The following is a 17,691-nucleotide window of genomic DNA, read 5'->3' as shown; positions in this document are numbered from 1 at the left end:
GAGCTGTTTCAAGAATTGCACTTTTAATTGGAGCATGAACATCCACCTTCATTCTGAACCCAAAATGTTTCAGCACCATGGACAGCCTGATTTGATTTGTTCCGCTAATCCCACACAGTGATTACTCAGATATTGAAATAGCCTAATTCAAGAATTGTTTTCAATAAATTGTTTTCAATAAATTGGTTAATAATATATTATTTACTATAATTATATCAATAACTGTAAGCGGGGTAGCAGGAGTGTTTGATCGGCTATCGTTACCATGGGAACTACTTTATGACGAACTACTTTCTGACGGAGATTAACTCAAGCAGAAAACGTAGGTTTGGGAGCAAATTAGCCCACATTATGAAATTATTTTACGATATTGTTGATTACAATAATAGTTTGTGTAATAGAATCGCAATCATACACTTGAGGCCGTTCTTGAACGTCATTATTGGTACGACAGTACTGCGGCAGGACCGAGGCGCTTGCGCCGAAGTCCGTACACCTGTACTGGAGTGTATGATTGCTTAAGTGAGACATCGAACGGAGTGTTATGAATGAGAACTATAGGTTACTTACGTAACCCCAGTTCTCAGAGTAACATGTAGTGAGATGTCTCACCAGACGGCCCTCCTTGCTAAGGTGAAGCGAGAAGAGGTGCTTATTTTTGAATGACGCTAGGACGCGGCGCAAGCTATTTATAGGGTGGGTGCAGTGGATTCCCTGACGCTGACGTCAAGATCACCAGCCAATCAGGATTGGCGTAATGAGATTGATGCTTCTGTTTGCTCCGCGATGAGGCGCATCCCATAGTGAGACATCTCACTACATGTTACTCTGAGAACTGGGGTTACGTAAGTAACCTGTAGTTTTGAGTCTGTGTGTGTGTTGAGCGCAGCGCCGTCTGCTTTTTTCAGTACAGTAACTAAAGTAGGACTAAGCATACCGGTAGTTTCTGTGGACCTGTCTGCCCGTTTTGTGAGTGCACTGCGCGCGTGCGCACTTGTGTGGCATTGTTTGGGATGACCTAATTAAAATAGCGTCCCCCCGGTAAAAAAAATCCCCACTACACCACTGGCCGTGAGGGCTTTTGTAGTTTGTGCATGTTGGTGATTATGGGCGTCCTGACTCCTCTGGCCTCCTAGTTTTGTGCAGTAGTTCACAACTGGGGGTTGCAAGAAATTATTGATTTTCTTGTGAGTAAAATATTTGTGTATACAGTGTGTCTGTAACTTTGGATTTCATTTCATATAGATGATTATTTAAGATACATTTATATAAAAGGGAACTAAGCAATAGTACAGTAAAGTGAAATCATTACAAGTCAACCTACATTCAAGCATGTCAAATTACTGGGAAGTATGAAAAGAGACAGGTTGTTTCTTAGTGCTTGATCTAGATTAAATTGTTGTCTACGATATCTTGATACAAGATTTCATAACGACACAACTCTATTGAAATAATTTATATTATCGTATAGAATAATTGCCCAGCCCTAATACATAAAACCTAATGTATTATTTCCAGTCTTACCTTTTGATAAGCCAAGAAGAGTGGAGCCTATATGGGTCCCAAAAAACAACTTGTGTGACAACTGCTTGATATGTCACAGTAGTTAAGCCATAATTCACTTCCTCTAAAGTATATAACATTTATTTCTGTCGGCGATTAATGATAGAATCGGCAGTATCAACCTTATTATCTTCAATCAAGTGAACACTATTTTCTTGAATTGTTTTAATAATTAAGTTTTTTTAAATAGATGTCCTCCTAATTAAGCTTTGTATTACCTATAAAATAGCAAAAGAGAAGGTTTTATCAGCAGACAATCCCTCAACTGAAAGAGTATTTAGAAAATAATTCTGCAGGTGTTCAGATAGGCTAATTGGATATAAATCAGAGAAAGGCAGGAAATCTCCGTATTTGAGAGGCTATTCGGAGGATTTTCTGACATTTTGCATGAAAAATAGGCAAAACGACTAATTGGTCAAAATAGTCTGCATTTTTTGAAAAGCAGACAAATATATTTTGATCAGCAATATTAATCAAAGGGATTTGATGTAATGGCCACCGTTTGAGCAGGCACGGATATACTGCGTGTATAGTGTGGTGTCACACACTGGATTTTAAGGATTACATATTACACTTGTTTACTTCATTCACATTACACAATTACGCTGAAACGACAACTAAATCTGACGCGAGAAGCTGTTGTTTGGCCTAAATGTAAAGACAGCATGGTTAAAGTGCAGCAGCCAAAGAAAAGGGAGACAGTTTGAGTATATGTGATCGACAGCGATGGATTAAGGCATTATGCAACACTGTGGGGAGTAAAAAAAAAAAGATTAGAATTTGGATCCTCGCTCTATCCGATGCTGTCTGTCTGTTCATTCATCCCTATTCCTCTCTCTCGGTTTCCTGCGACACACAGCACGGGTTCAAAGGACAGGTTTTAAGTTTAGGTGAAGTAACTGCAGTTTTACAATCACATTAAGATGTTATCTAATATGAGTAACAATCAAGCAAAGGACCATCCAAGCTGTCGACACACAGACAGATGAAGCAAATTAGGCCATAGAGCGGCGCTAAACCTCCCGCTGCTCAGTTTAATGTCACCGCCATCTAGAGGGTGGAAATCACTCTGCAACATGTGACACATCTCACCACAAGACTTTACAGTAAATCAGATCTGCTACAAAACTATGAAATGTCAAAACAATAACAATGGTTTGTACCATACTCTGTAGTGGTACAATCGCTGAAATTATTAGCTCAGATTATCAACACAATGATATCAGAAATATTTTTGAAACACAATGACTTTTTAAAGGATTTATGAAGATGTTTTTTGGTTCAAGTTTGATTCCCTTCCCTTCATAAGTCTATGATGTGATTTAGGGTGTATCAAATATGATGAATATGGTATGACTTCTTAACAATGCTGAAAGTATTGTATGATAGTATAGTAAAATATTATTTGTGTATCTCTTCTTTCCTAAAGAGTCCAACAAGAGCCTCTAACAGGTGTCTGAGAGCTTAAACCTTCTCCACTTGAAGGTGAAAGCAAAACGGTGTTACTGGGACGCTGCCTGGACAAAATCATGACAAACTTAATGAAGTTGGAAATATTCAATGTGAATCAACGTTATTCAAAAAAGGAGCAGAGCATATAGCTGTGAACTAAGTTCAAAAATCTGAAATGCAGGTAACATCCTGTGCGTAATACATGGATGAAAGGACAAAGAAATGCAGCCACTAAACTCCTGCGTGAAAAACATCACACACATGAATCACACTGACATAAGCAGGAGCTGCTTCAGAATAACCTTGGGTGCAGACATTAACATGTTCAAGTTGCATAAAGTATGTTGAGAAAATGTTTTTCTTTGTACTTCACTTCCTTAAAAACAAAACGTTGAGCAAATGTAACTTAATGCATGTCTCCAAGAAAGATCATTTTAATAAGATTACATTGTTTGAGTGCCTTCAAGTTTGAAATAATTCCTTAAAGTCTGTTCCTTGATGATCAAATGTCTTATATCAACACATATCAAGGGAAAGCATCTTAAGCTCTCTTTAAAGGCAACTCAGATAAAGTCATGGTAGAGCTGTACTTCATTGACTAACACCCAAGTGGGCCAAGAATAGTGTTTCGTATACAGAAAATCCTATAGATGCGCAATCTTGGCATAGTTTACCTCTGCAAATCTACTAGATGTTTCTGCTACAAGCTCCTAATTCAAAATCTCAAGTAAGGAAATAAGAGAACTTTCAAAAAGAAAATGTTCTACATAACTAGGCAGTTGAGAGCATCCTCCTCATCAGTCACGTCACACATGTATAATCCTGCTATCTTGTCAGTCTGTGCATACTATGATTCTTGTTTGATTGAATAACATATGTAATATTGATCCTGGATGGGAACCGGCCAATAGTGCACTGTGCATGTTTTTAATATAAGCTAGCCTACATGAAATAGCCTGTCAACTTTTTCAACACAGGCCTACGAAAAGTTAGCTCTACTTCTCGAAAATAAATTGTCATCGCTCGTAGTTTTATACAAAATAGGGTTGGATCGGTGTCATATCCGTTAGTCAGTCTCTGTAACGGGTCCTCTCCGGTGATATGCACCCTTCAGATTTTCTTGCGGACGCTTAAGGCCACGGAGTTCCCGTAGAGCAGCCGGTCCCGCTCGCGCACCTCCTCCTGCAGCTTGGCCTCGGCGACCCGCAGCTGGCGGATGGTCGCCTTCATCTCCTTCATCTTCACCTCCATCAGCGCGATGATGTCCCGCTGCTCGTTCAGCTTCCGCAGCAGCTCGGCCGACGTGGTGCCGGTGGTCAGCGAGTACGAGTGGTCCAGCGGGCTGCTGGTTACACTCACGTACTGCACGGCCGCCAGGTGCGAACCGGTTTCCGACAGGTCGTCCCCGATGAACTCCTCGGTGATGGGCTCCGTGTAACTTGTCCCCTCTGTCTGTGCGGGGAGCCGCGCCGTGCCCAGGTACTCCCCGTTCTGCCCTATCTGCACCACGGTGATGCTGCTGTCATCACTCGCCTCTCCTCCCGTGGTGCCCTCGGCTCCCTCCGCCGCCACACTGCCCAGCACACTGGAGATCAATATCCCAGAGGGGGCTGCGGCACCGGGTGCTGTAGCCCCCGCCGCTGACACCTTCCTGCCTCTGCCCCTCCGGCTCCTGCGCTCATTGACACCCCGCAGAGGGAAGAGGGACGGCACTCTGATGGTGTAGGTCTTCCTCCCGCCGGCGAAGTGCACGCTGCAGACCCGGTGCCCGGTGGTGGGCTGGAAGGTGCTGAAGCAGCCGCTGACCCCGGCCCGGGAGATGTTCCGCAGCCACAGCTCCCTCAGCGTGCTGTCTTTGGGAAACGTGTAGAAGCGCAGGTCCCGGTCCCGGTGCGAGTTGTTGTAGCAGCCCGGGACACAGCACGTAAAACCTGGCATGTTTGCTTCAACACTTAGGCTTTAGAGCACGGTCGTCGGGGTGAAGTTTAGCTTATTTAATTGTTGTTTCTTTTTTCAATGCGTTGTAATGAAGCTCAGTGGCCTACAAGCGGAACTACACGTCCCACAACGCTAACAACTTCCTGTTTATTTTTCACCAAAAGTGAGCTGCTTTTCTTCTTACGACCGCTAAATCCACCGGTATTTATCCGGACTCCAAGCATGTAGAGCTTGTATTTATGATGAAATTGAGGCTGGTGTTTTATTTTCGCTGGTAAATGTCTCGTTTTGTTCTTCGCGGTGTTATCAAGCCAACCGTCCTCTGCTGAGAACTAAAAGTCCCAGAATTCCTTGCGCTCCCCCTGCAGGTCCGTTAGAAAACGAGCGCCCCTACTGGCCAGTGTGGGTAAAGCGGGGGTGGGTCAAATCAATGTCCAGGTGATTTCCTTTACAAGTGAAAACGATCTGGACAGAAGATTCGTCTTAAATATTCTCATTGTTAAATTGTATAGCTATGATGCATTCAAAGGTGGTCTCAAATTAACCCTAATTTTCACAAGCTAAATCATTAAATCTAACTTTATTTTTAATTAAAAGGTCTGACAAATCAGAAAACCATCAGCATGGTCTATTTCTGTTCCTTTTATACCTGTTAATCGGTGATATAAATGACGGTGTTTTATCATTTAAATGGTTCTTAAACAATAAGAGTAATATAATAAAAAATAATGCCATCAAAGCTATGGTCATCTATAATGCCTAAAACTAAAAGAGATGTTTACTCGTCTCTTCTTGTTCTTCTAAAATAAGTTAGTCGAAAAGGAATTCAATTATCTTTATTTTTTAAATGTGGTAACCTTTTCAGCCACCTGATGGCCTTTTAGATCCCTTCTTTGTGTTTGACTCTTTCCTGTCAGCAGGGAATCTTTTTTATTTGATTTAAATACTTTTAAAAGATACAAATGATGAACAAAAACAGTAAATATCTGTACAGTTTAATAATATCTTCCTTTATTAAAAGAGTGAAAGATCATATGCATAATTAAAAATTTGGGCATTCAAAACTATAAAAAGATATTATCAATGGCAGCAGTGGATGTTTTGGTGTAAGATTATTATTGCCAGTGTATGGCGTAGCTTAAGTTCACCATAGCAAGTGTAACTAATTGTAATCATGTCTAAAATGGTTACTTCTAAAATATCACTAAAGAAATAAAAACTGTGTGCATAAAACTTTGTAAAGGAGGTTTGTGAAGTCTCATCGCACTGAATCATGGGGAAACAGAGAGAGAATCCACTTCCTCCACTTGACACACAGCAATTAGTCACATAATTAATCCATGTTATATTTTAGTTATTTGCCTTTAATCGACATAATAACAAGTTCCACAGGGAGCACATTTGCTTCTATTTAGTATTAATGTGCGTAAGGCTAAAGCCATAATTTTGAGGTGTAACTTTCCCTTGATTCTCCGCTGGTGAGCCATCTCCTACCTCCTGTAGTATCTCTGGTCCTCCCCACAGTCCTGCCGTTGCTACTGAAGTTACCACTAGCAACTGGGCAGCGCCCGGCGGAGCACCTTCAACCGCTGTTCATGTTGTCCTGCTTCATACAGTAGGTAGCACATTTTACTCATATGATGGGTTTTTATCAAGCCAAGTTCAAAGACAGTTAGACGACTTATCTCTTGATATTAACTCTGTAAAGTAGCTTTGTTTATCGGGGGCTTTTTGGTCTCGTTTTGCGGCTGGCTAGCTGAACATGCTAGCTAATGTTAGCTAAGTGTGTGTGGACACTAGCTATCCACCATCACACTCCTATAGACTGTTCAAAGTAGTGGCCACTTCGCACAAGTAAGTGGTATTGTTAAATATAGCTAGAGCCAAAGTACTTTTGATCCCAACAGCAGTATTGTGTGCGTTATTACTTTGTTATCTGATTAACAAATAGCAGCAAGGCTAGGTTACTTTCAGTGTTGTCTGTGAGAGAAAACCTGGTAAATGTGTTTGTTTGGCTGTTTACAACCCGAGGTGATCCGGTGTGATAAATGCAGACCATATGTTTCTTAAGGTTAACACAGGTAATGCAGGTGCCATTATCAGTCTGTGGTTGTACAGTCATAGCGACAAGCTGCCCCTGCCAGCCAGTATTTTAATGTCACCGTCATATCTTCTCCCATAAATGTATATTCCCAATATTATAAATAGACAAACCATGTATAGTCTCTTTTTTACAACCCCATTAGAACCCAGCCAACGAAGAGCTGTTTCCCCCTCACCCTACTTCTCAAAAGAGATAATGGTGTAGGCAGGTGCTCCACCATACAAACCCCACTAACAGCACTTTCATAGGCTGAAATTCACATTATAGTTGCATATTCATAACAGTTAGTTTAGAAAGTCAACAAAGGTTGTGTTAGGAGATAAGGAATACAATAATATCACAAGTCATTTTTATATCTATATATCATGTCATTTAGATAAGTTGTTGATGAACTATGTTGTTCTGTGTTCAACTCGTTGTACATTCACTCCACTGTATAAGTGTTTAACCTGGATAGGGTCAAACACACAGACATCTGTGGCTCTACAGAGGTAGAGGTGACGTTGACTTTAGGTGGGTGTGGATCAACTGAGGAATGGCATGTTAACTATGTAGCAGGACACAATGCAAGTAACTATCGGAGACTGCTTATGGGAGAAACTGGTTTACACCTCCATTAGACATGTTTGTCCTGTTTGTTGATACAGTCACTAGATATTGTGCAAAAAGAGACAAGTTACTGTACTGGTTTTGGTTATCGTAATAATGTGAAATAGATCAATTATCCTATAATGTCTGGTCTTAAAATCAGCATGAACTGCTTTGAATGAACAGTGAATGTGTTAACATAGACGAGCGTGCACAGCATTATTGCCCATCTTTAGACAACAGCATAAAACATTTTTTTTTACACATATTGCAGATTAAGTCAATGTGACATATTATTTATCTCCTTTTTATTTTTACAGGTACAATCTTAATTTCCAAAAACAGTCAAGACATGAGAGGAAAGTAAATTGTATGCTCTTGGGATGTTGTTGAGGCTGGCTATGGTTCGCACGTAAGGTCGCACTGAGTGGCACTGCCATGTTGCCAGGAGTCGGTGTATTTGGCACGGGCAGCACAGCCCGAGTGCTGGTACCGCTGTTGAAAGCTGAAGGCTTTGAGGTCCATGCAGTTTGGGGGAAAAGCGAAGAGGAGGCAGGCTGCCTGGCAAAGGAGCTCGGCATCCCGTTCCACACCAGCCGATCTGATGACGTCCTGCTGCACCAAGACGTCGACCTTGTTTGCATCTATATTCCACCCTCAATGACAAGGCAGATTGCTGTCAAAGCACTGGGTAAGAAGTCACTTTTTTTTACTTTTATCATGTTTTTGTTTAAGTTAATGATTACAAAAAAAAGGAACTTAGTTTACTTCCTAAACACCAGCTTCAGATCTTATACAACAGTTAAAAATCATCTACAAATACATACAGTTAATGTGACTTGACCCAGCTGGGCCTGGTGGGTCGGCTCTGGAACAGATTTAACATTTTTGACTGTAATGACAGTACTCCCCGAAAACTAAAAATGGCTGCATTTTTCTGTAACCTATTCCTCAGGGTTTATCCTAGTGATGTGATTAATGACAATCATTTCCGTAACCACAGGGAAAATAGCATTTTGAGGGACGAAAAAGAAAATCCTTATGGATTCAAACTTAACCACATTTTACATCTGTTAACAGCTCATTGAGGGAAACATAGCAAACACATTTCCTTATCAGAGGAGACTAGATCTATAAAGTTATCTTACTGTATCTGATGGAATTCCTGAGTGTTGACCTCAGCATCCTGTTTTAGTTGCAACTTCCTGAGTAATTCCCCACCAAAGTATTTATCAACGGCACTACTCCCAAGGCCGCCAATCTCCATATATAAAAGCCATACACACCCTTTGTGCTATCAATGTGGCTGCATGAGAAAGTTGAGTTTTTTGTTTATTCATTCCAATCTCCAGGAACTGAGGGGTAATGGCATTTAAAGCAATCGACTCCACAGGGTGCCCGAGCACGGACATATCAAGTCCAGCCTACAGCTTCAAATCATATTTAATATACACTCAGTTGCAACTTCAAAACGAACAAATGCAGTTTAGAGAGGCATAGAACAAATCTGATTAGGAACCCTCGTAATCAGCACAAAGATTACCAGATTAATTAAAAATTAATTAATTAATTAATTAATCTTTTTGTTGCTGTTTTTCCAATACAATACAACCAAAAAATCATAAAACGTTTTGTGGGGTGGCATATTATATTTTGTTAAAGTTAAATTCTAGTATTCTAATTGCACTCAGTAATTTGATCAGAGATGAGTATAAACCCTTCCTGTCTCTCTCTCTCCCTGCAGGTATAGGTAAGAATGTTCTGTGTGAGAAAGCTGCAACCGCTGTGGATTCCTTCAAGATGGTGACTGCTGCCAGATACTACCCACAGCTGCTCAGCATTATGGGTAATACCCTGCGCTTCCTGCCAGCTTTCGCAGCAATGCGCCAGCTACTGGTGGAGAGATATGTTGGCGAGATGCAGGTGTGTGATGTGCGTGTGTATGGCCCCAGCCTCCTGGACCAGGCGTACGGCTGGACGTGTGAGGAGCTGATGGGCGGAGGCGGACTGCACACCGTCGGCTCCTCCGTCATTGACCTTTTAAGTTACCTGACGGGTGAACGAGCCCATCGTGTTCATGGCTTATTGCGGACCTTTGTACAACAAAATGGTTTGATCCGAGGCATCCGCCGCGTCACCAGCGATGATTTCTGCTTCTTCCAGATGTTGATGGGTGGAACCGGGTCTCGCTCGGGCGGCGTTTGTTGCACCGTCACCCTGAACTTCAACATGCCGGGGTCATTTGTGCACGAAGTAATGGTAGTCGGATCCACTGGGAGACTGGTTGCCAGGGGGACAGAGCTATATGGCCAGCGCAATGGGAGTAAAAGTGAGGAGCTGTTGCTAGGCGACAGTGGGTGGGTGGGGCCAGAGGTGAAAGAGATGCCCCTGCCTCACCTGCAGGGGCTCAGCTCCATGGTGAAGGCACTGAGAGAGTCTTTTCAGGCTCATGAGGAGCGCAGGTCATGGGCACGAGGACCGGTCGCCATGGCACCGACATTTGAAGATGGTCTGTACGTGCAGACCGTGGTGGAGGCAGTGAAGCGGTCCAGCTGTAGTGGAGAGTGGGAGTGTGTTGAGATCATGAGTCAGGAGCCAGATCCCAATCACAACCTGTGTGAAGCTCTGCAGAGAAACAAGAACTGAATCTATTTACAAACCCAGTGCAACTACTACATGTTTCCGACGGTCGGCCTCTGAATGTTTCTCCTTTCTGTCAGCTGCTGAGGCAGTTTACATGTACCATGACTACTTACATTTAGCATTTTCACATTCTGCCACATTTTGAGCAGAATATTTTTGCTTTAGAAATCAAAGCTGTGGATGTTTGTACCCTCACAGTTATGATTTGTTTGTACACTAAATGTGTTGACCTCAGCTCCATTATTCTGATTCTCAACCGAAAATATTATTATAGCTGTGTCAAAATCTACCTGTGCTCCGTTTACATGTTTATTATCTGTAACATGCCAAAAAGTAGACACAGCTTTTTGTATCACTGGAGCCTAAAGTCATGGAGCAATGCCTGAAAAGTTCCCTTTAAATAAGGTTGATATATGTCTCCTGTCGGCAAGGCACCACTCCTAAGTCAAATATTGGCCAGGAGAAAAAGTCCTTGATAGGCAAAATACAACCTTTCAGTGGACGTCCGACCGTTTGCTTATCCTCACTTTAAGAAGCTTGTGTGGACATATTTCTGTCATTTATGGAACCAGCCGCTTATATGCAGGTTGTATTTTGAGACATCAGACCTTGAGTGGTTTCAGTGTTTCCCAGAGTTATACATTACACTACAAGATAATGGTCTAGTGGCTACGTATCAGCACTAACAAAGCTGTTAAGTTGCTGCAACCTAACACGTCTCAGGAGGGAACGCAATTTCATAGTTTGGCTCAAATTGAAACACAACTTTAAGTACAGTCCAACCGAGAAAACATGTGAATCTTTATTGTACATATAGATGTATGTTGGTGTTAATTTATTTTCAACATGAATAGCACATTATTCTGAAAGGGAGTGGGCATGAGGATGATTTGACTAACAAAACTCTTTCAGTGCTTGCAGTGTGGCGACTGGCACAATTCAAATGATGCTCTTTTGGAGCTCGGCCTCTATTCAAATATAGAATAAGAATAATGGAGCTGTGCACTGTTTATTTTTATTTTTTGGATTTTGTAACAATAAGCATACATTTAAAGAATGAATGAGGGGCTTGTAGGTTTTGATGTTAATATATGTCATGGCATACCTAAAATACCAGGGATTGAGTAAAATAAGCTATGTTAAACTGAACATTAAAAAGTCTAATTTATATAAATCTCCTGCAAAATGTCAGATTCCTAAGGCTATCTTAAATCTTTATATCAGATGTCACACATCCTGTCGGTAGAGCAGTTATGGTGAGCTGAAATTATGAACTGCTACGGTGGATTTCAGTAGTGGCATGTTTCATTGAAAGTATACCAACTTCAAACCACTCAATCCATATGTTCAGTATGCTCAGTCATTTAAATGTGACTATTTCCAGATACACTACTTAAAGAAGCTCCAATGAGGGCGACACTTCAAGTGTTTTTAGTAATGGTTTATATAAACATCTTCTGGAACAAACGGAACATATGGACAGAGTTGAAGTAGTAGCAGGAGCTCACCTGGTACAACTCACCACCTATTGATCCATTCAAACTTTCAGTAAGGAAGGAAACTACCACCTTTTAACCTCTCAAGCATTTATAGGATGAGCATTTGATGCTCAAATGAAAGATTTTAGGTGGAGTAACGCAATGAATCTTAGAATCCTAGAAATAAGTAACCTTTTATTGTTATACTGACAACAGTTTTAAATATTCAAAGACCTAGGATATTTGACAACTAGATTTAGTTTAAAATGTGTGTCAAAAGGTTTGTTTACATGAGATAACTATGAAGTTATTTGAATGCTTTTTGAAAGATTTTGTTCATGCAATCTATGCATTTTAAGTTATTACAGATGTTTAAATCAAGAGAGAGGAGTCTGCCCTTCATCCGAAACACCTTACTGATCTTTTCATTGAGTAGAACCACTGGATCTGATGTGCATAAAAGTGTAAATGTGTGCCTCTCTAAGTTGCTCAGACCAAGCTAAGTTTTTAGTTGTTATAGTCGCTCACTGCATTTCAGTACTGCTGAATAATATTGGGCTCGGCGCTCCTCCTGCTGAGACAGGAGGTGAGGACAGAAACAGGCTGCTGTTTGTTGTATTGGTCTGTTCCTTTCTTAGACCCACGCAGGATCTGCATATAAGGAAACATGCACCTAACACGCTTACCTCACGCTATCCTAACAATGCTTGTAATTAATCAAGTTTACATTAAGTGTCTTTATAAAACGCATCACCTTTTCTCGCAGGATTTTCGACAACCCACCACTATTAAAATACATTCCAACCAAGTTTTCACCTTCTTCTTTTTCTCTTGTTCTTTACACTGATAACGGATAAAAGTGCCACATATTTAATATGCTGTGTGGTGCTATTACCAGCCGGCTCACTGCGAAAATGAATTTAACACATGTCTGTATAAGGAAGTGTTTTTGTATTTATTTATGTCTTGGTGTGGAGAAAGTTTCCCATTGTTTATTTTGTTCAGTGTTTGTGTCACTCTTAAGTATGTGAATTTCTGTTGTAGTATTTATCTTGTTTAGTTTTAGTGTTTAATATGGCTTTTTGAGCACAATTTATGTTGGTAAACTGTACTGTTCATTTGCCTGACAGATACTTCCTTAATAAATACAGTTGTATTCATTTACTGTCTTTGTTCAGAAAGTGTATTAATTATGTAAAGATAACATTTCAATGTTTTTGTTTTGAACCCAGACAACACATATTCAAATTATTCAGCAAGTCAAATCTTTGACTCAGTGTTGGTTGTGTTGTATACTGATCTGGCAGTAAGCTTATATTTACTCATTATCACACAAATAAAATGCAACGTGTTACATCCTCCCTCATCTCCATAGAGCATATAGTCACCATTTCTGAATCGGAGCATTGTGCTGCAGTCAAAGGGTTTACAGGATTTGCTTTCTGGAAACAACTTTCAACATTTGATGCAAATACAGTAACTAAGCTGTTCCTGTTCTCAAAGTGCAGGTTCAGCTCTAAAAACACATTTGTAAACGATGATTGAACACTATCAATTCAACATCTTGATTTATAGTAAAGCTAGGTAGGAACCAAAGGATGCTTGATATGAGGGTTGACATTTAGTTGTTCAGGACAGGTTAAACCATAAATACAGATTGTAGAAACTTTTAAATATGTAAAAACTAGGCTACATCCAACATCCAGTATATCAGATGTAGGTAAGTGAAATATCCCCACCGTGGTCACATAGAGAATGCACTTTAAAATTACATTTTGGAAACAGAGATTGTATTCAAATTCCATTCCATTAATGTATTATTGAAATGGGAGAATTATATGGGCTTGAGTTTAATAGACATTCACAGATCGGTAATTCCTTTTGTTGTGTTTGTAACAAAAACTAGCCGACTATCCCCGCCCCGGATATGAGTTAAGGACGGTGGCAGCAATGCGTTGTGGGACAATGTGTAGCAACTAGCTACCCTGATATAAACACAAAAGCTAACAGTCGACATTTTAGTTAAAAAAGACGAATTTCTACACTGTTTCTCAGACCGATGCCGTATTAAGAAGCACCGGGGACAGCGGTAGTCACAGTCTGTAAATTAAGCGCTGTTTTGGGCTTTTATCAAACCGTCGACCTTCGAGAAGATGGAATCGAAACAAGTCACTTTCGGTATGCTTGCCTTTAACTCAGATTAAACAACTAAATAATGTCCTTGTTAACGATTTCACACACTGCTGGGAGCACAAAACAGCAATTCACATTAGGTAAACAACCATGGCATCTTTATGTTTTTATTTACACCAATGCTTTTCCTCTTGTGACATGTCGAAATGTGGAAAAGCAACTTTGATTTGACTCTACACTCAATTAAAACGTGTCTTCTTTTCCAGTCACACACCTTAAATAAAAAGTTGTTCATCATCATTCTAGTGCTGAAATAATTAGTTTGCAATTAATGCAAATGTTCAGTTGCAGCATTAATAACTTTCTGTTTTCCTGCCATTTAGTGGAGCTGGCTTTGGGGGATGCACAACAATACAGCTTCCCCTCTGTGAATGGAGCAGTTATTAAAAGCATCCTGGAAATTGCAGATGGAGCTCTAGTGAAACAACTAACTCCTGAAGAGGCGATTGACGACCTCCCTGTCAAACGTACACAGAAACGGAATAGACGCAGCTTAATTTGGAGGCACTACGATGAGACGGACAGTTCTTCATCTGTTCGCTGCCGCATTTGCAGCAAGATGCAGAGCATTGAAGGCGGCAGCACCAGCAACCTGCATCGGCATATCTCAACGAAACATCCGGAAGTGTCTTCTCAGCTCCTAGCAGACAGGCAGCACTTACAGAGCTCACCTGCTTCTGAGGACACATCAACACAACCAAAGACCGCTGGTGAGACGCAGAGAAAGTTATTTGGTAATGTTTTATAACTCATTGCTGTTTGTGTGTGTAGTTCAGTTAATACACACACCTTCTGATGCTCAAACTTGAACACATCACCAGTGTTGTTTCCTGGAGTCACTGGGTGTTTCAGGACAGCCCCTCTTCCAGGCGACCAGTCCGAGGTTGATCAGACCTCAGCCTGTGTTCAAGTGGGCGCTGTGGCTCAGTGGTCTAGTGCGTTGAATTTAGGATCAGGGGAGCACGAGTTCAATCCCCACTGCAGTCAGCATGTCGTTGTATCCTTGGGCAATACACTTCACCCCAAGTCGCTCCTGTGGGGATTGTCCACAGTAAGTCGCTTTGGATAAAAGCGTCTAACAGAACACAAAGGGCATGCAGGTTGAAAAAGTTAGTTCATTCTAACTTTTTTTGCCAAATAAGTGAAATATGTCAATATATTGTTTTTACAAAACATGATATGGTCTGAAGGCGTTTTTTCTCTTGGAACAGTTATTTAAATAAAATCGTATTAAATAGTAATCAGCAATGAAACATTAGTTGCAGTTCTCTTATATAATTGTATTTTCCCTTTTTTTAGTGGACCTGGATCTGGCAGCTGATGAATCTGAAAAATTAGATGAAGCTGGCGTAAATTCTCCTTGTGACATCTACTTGGACCAAGATGTACGCATAGTGGGTGATATCATCCCTGCAAAAATTGGCGTAAAACGAAGTAAACGCAGCTTAATTTGGAGGTACTATGATGAGACGGACAGTTCTTCATCTGCTCGCTGCTGCATTTGCAGAAAGTTGCAGAGCTTTGAAGGCGGCAGCACCGGCAACCTGCATCGGCATATCTCAAAGAGACATCCGGAAGTGTATTCTCAGCTCCTAGCAGACAGGCAGCAGAGCTCACCTGCTTCTGAGGGCACATCAACACAACCAAAGACCGCTGGTGGGACGGAGAAGCGGAGAAAGTTACTTGGTAATGTTTTATAACTCATTGCTGTTTGAGTGTGTAGTTCAGTTAATACAAACACCTTCTGATGCTCCAACACATCATCAGTGTTGTTTCCTGGAGTCACTGGGTTTTTCTGGTCTTGCAACAGACAGCCCCTCTTCCAGTTATTTAAATAAAATCATATTGTATAGTAACCAGCAATGAAAAATTAGTTGCAGTTCTCTTATATAATTGTATTTTCCCTTTTTTAGTGGACTCTGACCTTGATCTGGCAACCGATGAATCTGACAAATTAGAAGAAGCTGACGTTAATTCTCCTTGTGAAATCTACCTGGACGAAGATGGAGTTGGACACATAGTGAGTGATGACCGCCCTGTACAAGTTAAACAGAATAAACGCAGCTTAATTTGGAGGCACTTCGAGCATCTGGACAGTTTAAATGCTGCACGTTGCCACATCTGCATGAAGAAGATTCAGTGCTCTGACGGCCGCAGCACCAGCAACCTGCATCGGCACCTGTCGAAGAGACACCCAGCGGTGTTTACTCAGCTGCTAGAAGACGGCAAGCGGAAATCTCGACCCAACTCATCACGGGGCTTAAATGTTACTGGGGCCACATCGAAATTGGCAGCGACACACTCTTCTGGTAATGTTTGTTTTTTAAAGAAATATATACTTTTGTAGTTTTTATAAATAAACAACAAAACCCACCTCTTCATTTATCAGTAGACTAAGTAATGATAAGTATTGAGTAATATGTTTTGAGGTTAAATGCACCCCTGGTTTTATCTAATCAACATTTGAAAGAATGTTATACATATCTCTCTGTACCTTTCCTTTATAATCCAACTGTAAAATAAGTAAATATGAAGGTAGAATATCCAGTTAGAACATTATTTGATTACTTGTGTGTTTAACCAATATAAGTACAAGTGTTGTCGTTTTCTCAGTAATTGAAGTATCTCAGCATCAAAGTTAGATAGATACATCTGCCACACTTAAACAGTTTATTAACATTTAACATGTTTGGTTATATTGTAGCCAAGATTGAAAATATATTAAACATGCAACCTTCTCTTTCCCTCTTACAGGTGCATTGGACGATTCAAGAGCATCAGAGGGAGAAAAGCAAATGTTCAAGAGAGAGCAGGAGCTGATAGAAGCTCTGAGGCGAGCGCAGAGACAGGAGGCTCGAGCTCTGGAGGATCAGAGGGAGCTGCTTGAGATGCTGCGGGTGGGGAATGCCAGGGAAGCGGCTGCAGAAAGAGAGGAGATCGAGTCACTAAGGAAAGCACAGCTGGAGGAAGCCAAATACTTGAGTAAACAGAGAGAAGAGCTGAATAGTGAAAAGCAAGAGCTGCAGAGGCAAAGGGAAAAACTTCAGCAGGAAAGAAAACAACTTGTATTGTTGTCAAACAAACCTGATCCTATATGACTGTATGACTGAATTTCTATTTGATTAAATTACCATTTAACAAAAACAAAACAAAAAAACAATCACTGGTCGGTTGTTTTTGTTTCTGTAACACCTGTGTTGCACTGCTTCTTCATCCCTCTGCTACCCATCTGGAGCTGACTCATTTAATTATGGGATCTCCTGATATTATTCTGGCATCAAATGATTCGAAATGTCCAGGACAAACCCCTTCCTCTGAACTCAGCCTGCTTTCACTAATGACTGCAACAAGCCATTTTCAATAGTAAAATGCAGGCAGAGATTGGTAATACATTTGCCGCTCACTCTACATTTCTTCGTTTCAAACATTTATTTAACCAGGTGGTCCCATTTAGATCATCGATCTCTTTTTCAAGGGAGACCTGCAGCAAGTAGGTTACACCATGAAACAGAAAAAAACCTGCACCAAGTAGGTTACACCATGAAACAGAAAACCACCTGCACCAAGTAGGTTACAACATGAAACAAAACAACCTGCACCCAGTAGGTTACAACATGAAACAAAACAACCTGCACCCAGTAGGTTACAACATGAAACAAAACAACCTGCACCCAGTAGGTTACAACATGAAACAGAAAACAACCTGCACCCAGTAGGTTACAACATGAAACA

At 40.9% G+C, this 17,691-nt stretch overlaps 3 protein-coding genes across 5 annotated transcripts; 2 read left to right on the top strand and 1 right to left on the bottom strand.

Annotated features, from left to right (window-relative positions):
* Positions 1 to 3,433: 3,433 nt before the first annotated feature.
* thap11 (THAP domain containing 11) lies at positions 3,434 to 6,141 on the bottom strand. Its single transcript, XM_010794840.1, has one exon. It carries the CDS (start codon positions 4,951 to 4,953, stop codon positions 4,126 to 4,128), a length of 828 nt encoding a protein of 275 aa, XP_010793142.1. The 5' UTR covers positions 4,954 to 6,141; the 3' UTR covers positions 3,434 to 4,125.
* A 113-nt stretch (positions 6,142 to 6,254) lies between these two features.
* Positions 6,255 to 12,931, top strand: gfod2 (glucose-fructose oxidoreductase domain containing 2). 2 transcript variants are annotated; one of them, XM_010794838.1, is made up of 3 exons: positions 6,255 to 6,568; positions 7,966 to 8,336; positions 9,390 to 12,931. In XM_010794838.1, exons 2-3 carry the CDS (start codon positions 8,084 to 8,086, stop codon positions 10,289 to 10,291), a joined length of 1,155 nt encoding a protein of 384 aa, XP_010793140.1. In that variant the 5' UTR covers positions 6,255 to 6,568; positions 7,966 to 8,083; the 3' UTR covers positions 10,292 to 12,931. The 2 variants fall into 2 exon arrangements, with proteins under 2 accessions (XP_010793140.1, XP_010793141.1); XM_010794839.1 differs by having other exon boundaries at positions 6,255 to 6,572.
* Positions 12,932 to 13,634: 703 nt separating this feature from the next.
* LOC104965824 (uncharacterized) lies at positions 13,635 to 17,141 on the top strand. Of its 2 annotated transcripts, none has more exons than XM_010794836.1 (5): positions 13,635 to 14,039; positions 14,283 to 14,669; positions 15,259 to 15,645; positions 15,873 to 16,268; positions 16,714 to 17,141. In XM_010794836.1, exons 1-5 carry the CDS (start codon positions 13,982 to 13,984, stop codon positions 17,055 to 17,057), a joined length of 1,572 nt encoding a protein of 523 aa, XP_010793138.1. In that variant the 5' UTR covers positions 13,635 to 13,981; the 3' UTR covers positions 17,058 to 17,141. The 2 variants fall into 2 exon arrangements, with proteins under 2 accessions (XP_010793138.1, XP_010793139.1); XM_010794837.1 differs by having other exon boundaries at positions 13,693 to 13,944.
* The last annotated feature ends 550 nt before the right edge of the window (positions 17,142 to 17,691 follow it).

The sequence above is a fragment of the Notothenia coriiceps genome, unplaced genomic scaffold, assembly GCF_000735185.1.
Source record: "Notothenia coriiceps isolate Sejong01 unplaced genomic scaffold, NC01 NC01_scaffold00037246, whole genome shotgun sequence".
Lineage (NCBI taxonomy): Eukaryota > Metazoa > Chordata > Actinopteri > Perciformes > Nototheniidae > Notothenia > Notothenia coriiceps.
Note: the sequence above shows the minus strand (reverse complement) of the source record. Positions and strands in the feature narration are given on the sequence as shown.